The following is a 6,492-nucleotide window of genomic DNA, read 5'->3' as shown; positions in this document are numbered from 1 at the left end:
CTTTTTCTAGACTCTGTGCCATGGGTCAATATGTCTTTCCATGACTTAATAACTCACCACTGTTATAATTTTAGTCTTATTCTATTAAAAACTTCATTGATGCTTTTAAGAAGATACTTTTAATGGACATTTTTAGTTCTTTCCACAGACAGGTTGATTTAATAACCTAGTCTATCCTTAATGGGAATGGATGTTGCAGTGGTATATTTTTGGTCCTGCTATAAGTCATTCTTTTGCCTTAAAAACTTTTTGATGGCTTTCTTAGCATACTCATGACTAGGACTACAATGAGCTCTATTTAAGGATCCAGTGCTCCAGATTGCTGTGAGTCCTGGGCACATGCCATTTTGGTGATGGCAGCTTTGACATCCTTGTTCCGCAGGGTGTAGATGAGGGGGTTGAGCACAGGGGTGAGAATGGCAAACACCACGTTGCCCATGATGTGGAAGTCGAGGGGCAGCTCGGCCCTGTAGGCCACGTAGGCTATGGCAATGGACGAGTAGTAGGTGCCGACCACCAGGAGGTGGGAGCTGCAGGTGGAGAAGGCTTTCGAGCGCCCTTCTCGGGACTTGATGCGAAGGACCGAGGCCAGGATGCGGGCGTAGGAGAGGAGCACCAGGAGGAGGGGCAGGAATGATACCACCATGGCAATGCAGAAGCCCATGAAGGTCTGCGGGGTGGTGTCAGAGCAGGAGGCCTGGACCACAGCCAGGTGGTCGCAGAAACAGTTGTATATATGAACAGTGCCATCAAAAGCCATCTGGGAGGTCTGCACCACTGCTGGGATGGGCAAGAGGAGGGCGGTGAGCCAGGCACCAGCTGCCAGCGCAGCATTGGTCTGTGGGGTCATGTGGACAGGGTAGTGCAGTGGGCGGCAGATGGCCACATAGCGGTCGTAGGCCATGACCACCAGGATGAAGGCCTCTGAGCAGGAGAAGCTGTGGAAGAGGTACATCTGCAGGAAGCAGGCGGGGAAGCTGAGGAAGTGGTCCCCTATTAGAAGCAAGGACAGCATCTTGGGGACGGTGGATGTGGTAAAAAGGATGTCTAGGGCAGAGAGGTTGACCAGGAAGAAGTACATGGGCTTGTGGAGGTTGGGTTCGACCACGACTGCCACCAGGATCAAGGTGTTACCCACAAGGATGAGGAGGTAGAAGAGCAGGAAGATGAAGAAGAGTGGGAGGAAGAGGAACTCCTGCAGAGAGGGTATGCCCACCAGATAGAAGACAGGTGGGAAGTCCTCTGATCCATTACAGGCCGTGGCTTTCATAGTGAGCGGCGCTGGATGCCCGGGGGACAGAGAGCCAGGGCATCTAGAAACCAAACAACCAGGAGTTTAGAAGGACAGTTCTATAGCATTTGCTGTACAGTTCATGCAATTCAAAGCATTTACAAACTAATCTGTAGGACTGCTTGTGGCCTTCTACATTGATTCCTCCCACAATTCACTCATTCCCTCTCCCACCGAGTGCTTATTAAAGCACAGACAATGTGCAGGCCAGTGAAAAGGTAAAACCAGGCTTTCAAAGCTCCTACTGCCACAGCGCTCAAATGCCAGTCGGAGGGGCATGCATGAAAAAGCCCACGACAATTAGTTACCCAGTACAAATGTGCTGCATGCCCTAAGAAAGCTCTCCCAGGCACCCGCCTCATGCCCCACACTACCTTGTGGCCATCAGATGTCTTATATCCAGATATGCCTCCAGTTTCTTTAAGTTTTCCTAAGTGACATCATCATCGCACCACCACTGAGAGCCGATGCTTCTTCCAAGGTTTCCTACAATCTACTGTCTGTTTAATCTACTCATGGCCCAGACAATGGCATCTCTCTGACTGCCTGTTTTTATACTGAGTTCTCTCTCTCTCTCTCTGTGTGTGTGTGTGTGTGTGTAGGGGGAGTGTCTTTCAGGGAGGAGAGGGGCAAATGCTTTGGATGAGAAGACTCCCCTTCTGATGGAACCTGAACTAAGGCTAGATCTTCCTACCATTGTACAGAAGTAGGGAGTTCGAAATGCTTCTTGAATTACTCTACCGATTTCCATCCCCCTGACTGCTGCAGCCCCGCAGGCGTGCCTGTTCAGTCATTTTTACAGCCTGTTGGTTCCTCTAAGACCTCAGAAAACCCCTCAAGAAGCTATTATGAGCGCCACTGTTGCTCAAAGACTGGCCCAAGACAAAACCAAAACCAAACAAACAAAACCTGTGCATGAGAAGCTGTTCTGAAAGGCTTCAGGCATCTTCCCTGACAGTGTGCTCAGGCCAACCCCAGGACTGATGGTTTTGCGCTGAGGAAAATACTGGTGCACGCTCTGGTGCACGCCTACTACAGGAATAAGGTCTCAGACCAGACAACGCAGGCAGGTCCAGGTCTACGTTTCCATCGCTGCTGTTTGAACCCCAGTGATGCCACGAACAACGTACTCTTCAATTGCTTGCAACTCTATCTATGATCTTCCTATTCTGAAACAAAAGTAAGTCCAACCACGGGGGTCAAACCCCAGCACTCACGTGCTTGAACTGCAGACCAGCAGAGCCAGGGGGAAAGGTCCATCTCTAACGTTGAGGCCATCTCCACTGTCCTCCACCACCTTCCCATGCTTTGTCATTGTTTGCTCTGGGACTGACTTGGATTGTGTTGCTCAGCTCCTAGACTGGGAAGCTGTCATGGGGAGTCGGTGCTGACTCACAGCGAGCCCCGCGTACAACACAACTACTGTCTGGTCCCGTGCAGGCTCCACTTGTCACTCTGTCTGGCCCACTGTGGCAGCCACCGTGTCAATCCCTCTCACTGGGTCTGTCCTCCTTTATTTTAGCAACCATGATGGCCTTTCCAAGAACTGGCTCTTCCTGAAAGTACGGGAAGAGTTGGACGTGGCGGCTGGTCAATGGCTTTGTGTTGGGAGGAAGCCCAGGGCAAACAATCATCCCATGTGTGCCCCTCCAAAGAGACTCTCAGAGATCACTCTTAGGCTCTTGTACCATCCCATGAACAGGCCAAAAGAGGAACTTACAGTGTCTTGATTTTGAATGACTGTCCTTCAGTTAACCAGAGCCACATCCTAACGGGTTTGGTCATGAGGTTTTTCTCTTACCCAAGGAACTGCACACATCACCTTGTGCCTGGCTGCCTCAGGGAAGGAAAGGGCCACACAGGGTCAACCCCAGAGGCCATTGAATCCCACTGTCCACCTCTTCTATCACAATGCTTTGCAACCAGTGATGTAGTTACTGAGATCCAGGTAGAGAGCTGGCTCTTGGATTCCCACCACCACTGGGATGTCCCCCGAATAGACCAAGCATTTGGCTGAGTCAGAGCAAAGCAGGGGCACCAACAATTCTTGCCAAAAGAATCTAACAACTGGCCGTTCTGAGCGCCACTCCAGTCGTCCCTCACAGACAACTACCAGAAGTAGGCTAGATTTTCTTACACTCTTTAACAGGTTAGTGCCCCTGTTTCCCTTTGAATAACATATTACATCCAAATAATGCAGCCCAGTGCTTAGAAACAAAAGGGAACCTGCCCCAGGGGACCTTCTCCATTGGAATTGTCTGTGTGCCAGTGACAGCGCTAGTGGGTGAGCGATAAGGACAGAGACACCGGTAACCGGAGTGTCTACTGACAGTCAACTCTACTCATCTCATTTAGTCTCATGAGACGACCCACCCAAGAGCCTGGTTATGCCCCTGCAATAAGTGAGAGGTCAGAGAAAGGAAGCCTCTTGTTCACAGCCAGGACCAGCCAAGAAACTCAAGCCAAACTTGCTGCCACCAAATAGACTTGTGCTCTGGGGGGACCCTGATAGAACAGGGTGGCACTGCCCCTGTGGGTTTCTGAGACTGTGACTCGTTACAGGAGTCGAAAGCCTCCTCTTCTCCTGTGGAGCCACTGTTGGTTTTCATCCCCTTGATGTGGCGGCTTGCAGCCCAGCGTGTGAGCCACTTTGCCACCAGGGTGTGTCTGAAACAGCTGGTCTGGAGCCAAGCTGCTGGCAAGGACTGAGTCTCAGCCTGGGAATGAAGAGTCCTGTTTCCAAGACCAGCTCTGCCGCTTGCTGATGGCCTGCCTTTGAGCTCCTGAGCCTAAGCTTGGGAGGACAAGATCGATGTGTCCAATTCAATGGGCGATGTTCTGAGTGTCCCCCCTGTATTTGGAAGGATAAGGATTCAGAGGTGAGTAGCATGTGCCCCATGCCCATGGGGGAGTGGGCAATGTAATGATTCCTGCCACAAGCCACATTCATAGCCTCCATGCGTTTGCTGTGCCACTAGTGGTTAAATGTGAGTGGACATGGGAGTCAGAAAGGAAGCGATTCCAGTCCTACCTGCCATCGCCAGTATGTGACCTTGACCTAGCCACTGTCCCTTCTCCAAGTCTTTTATTCCTTCATCTATACCTCTGTAGAATTATTGCCTTTAAGGAGACAACATAGAAACAATGCTTTCATAAAAGCCTGAAACACAGTCGAGACCATTTGAATCCTTGTAAAAGCCCCTTATCTGGGCCTGCCAGGATCTATGGCCCAAGACCTCCCTCCCCCAAGCCCCCTGCCCAATCTGGTCCCTAGGCCTCTTCCTGAATCCTTGGCCCAGGTTCTGCATGGTCTCGCTTCCTACCCCAGTATCCCCACCCCAGTCCACTCACCTACCAAGCCCTGTACATGTGAGTGTCTCTTATGGTGGCCCCTTTGTCTTTACACTTGGCCTTGGTGGGAAGAACCAAGCCGGTGCTGAGCTGCAGCCTATTAAGGCCTCCAACCTCTCCCTTCAGTCAGGCTTGCTGGGACTCTCTGGATCAAAAGGGTTCCCCCATGGGGCACTGTACCCATGAGTCACCCATGTACAGCTTCCTGGCCCCCCTCCTAGAGCATATGTGTTGAAGGGATGTGCCTCTGGGATTTGCTAATAATGTAAGCAGCCTCATTAACAGCTCTCAGGGGTTCTAGAACTTTATAGCTGATGAGTTCGTTTTTATTTTAAAACCTTTTATTGTGCTTATTTTTCCATCCAATTGTTCATATGCACTTTGTTTCACAACATTGGTTGGGATCCTTCACTGCGTTAATACTTTTCCCATTCCCACCCGCCATTCCCTATGGATAGTCATCTGCTTCCTGAGGCCCTCCCTACCTTCTCCACTTTGCTTTCGGGCAGATGTTGCCTTTTTGGTAACTTATAGTTGAATGTTCTAAGGCGCACATGCCTCCTGAGGTCTGCTGTTTATCTAATAGGCTCGTCTATTGACTGATGGAAGGACGGTGTCCCATGGTGGCTTCATCTCTAAGCTGGAAGGTTGTCTTAGGGCACTAGTGTTTGTCAAGTCAGTAAGTTTGGCCATTTTTATCCATTTGAATCCTACTCTACATTTTCCACTCACTCTAACTGGACCTTTTATGATGGTCCCGGTCAGAAGAGTCGGGGGTGGTAGCTGGACACCATCTAGTTACTCTTGTTCAGGTGTACGGAGGTTGTGGCTCCTGTGGGCCACTGGACCTTTGGACTCATTGCTTCCTGAGTCTTCATTCTCCTTCTGGTAAAAGACTAACAGTTGTATCTTAGCTAGCCAGTTGCATGCTGTGAAGACTGCAGACACGACTCACCGAGTTAGGTTGTGGAGCATTATCCTTATAGACTCCGTTCTGTCAGTGGACTGAGCTGACCCATACTCTAGGACTAGGACCCATAGCCTTCAAGTCTAGTAGCTCAGTCCCTCAAGGTATTGCTTTGATGTAAGAAGTTTCCACTAACTATGTCTCCTAAATGCCTCATGCACAACCCTTAGACATCTTCTTAGCATACCTTTGTTTTCATTCATAAATTATTGTTTGCTATTACTGTTCTTACAGGATTGTATATGTTATAAATTGACCATAATTGTCCTTTTTTCTTGCATCCCTCTCCAGGTTTTCCTTTGTGTGTTAGTCTGGATAGACTAGAGAAACAAATCCATGGACGCTCATATATGTATAAGAAAGAGCTTTATATACAAGAGCAATTGAATATCCAGAAAACATTCCAGCCCAGTCCAGATCAAGTCTATAAGTCCAATATTAGCCCATATGTCCAATACCAATTTATAAAGTCCTCTTCAGACTCGCAAAACACATGCAATGACGCTGAATGTAGCTCACAGGCCAGTGGGTAGAAAGTCCTTGGATCCAGTGGTGTTGGAAACATCTCAGTGCTGGCAGGGGTCTCTGCATCAGGGTGGGTCCATGTGTCTTGTCTCCCAGAGTGTGTCACAGAGAGAAGAGTCTCCCACTCAAGGAGGGAGAACTGGATTTCCCAGAATTCTCAGGAGAAGGCCATGCCCACCAGAGGTCTCATTGGCTATCTCCAGATTGATAGGCTAAACTCTATCCCTCCACACTTAATCCTCAAATTGACACCAGATTAGGTGACTACCACACCTTGGTCATGCTGGGCTGACTTTCCCCATATTTGGTATTGATTTCACCAGAATTAATACTTGCCTTCTATATAATTACTGATCCT

The 6,492-nt window shown here is 49.3% G+C and overlaps 1 protein-coding gene across 1 annotated transcript; it reads right to left on the bottom strand.

Moving 5' to 3' along the window:
- Positions 1-298: 298 nt before the first annotated feature.
- Positions 299-1,270, bottom strand: LOC101649102 (olfactory receptor 2AT4-like). The gene has a single exon (XM_004708929.1). The coding sequence runs from the start codon at positions 1,268-1,270 to the stop codon at positions 299-301; it is 972 nt and encodes a 323-aa protein (XP_004708986.1).
- Between the last annotated feature and the right edge of the window lie 5,222 nt (positions 1,271-6,492).

Source organism: Echinops telfairi, unplaced genomic scaffold (assembly GCF_000313985.2).
Source record: "Echinops telfairi isolate 266 unplaced genomic scaffold, ASM31398v2 ScPeMD7_1713;HRSCAF=2227, whole genome shotgun sequence".
In the NCBI taxonomy this organism is placed as follows: domain Eukaryota; kingdom Metazoa; phylum Chordata; class Mammalia; order Afrosoricida; family Tenrecidae; genus Echinops; species Echinops telfairi.
The sequence above is the reverse complement of the archived record's forward strand: the minus strand, read 5'-3'. Positions and strand labels throughout refer to the sequence as shown.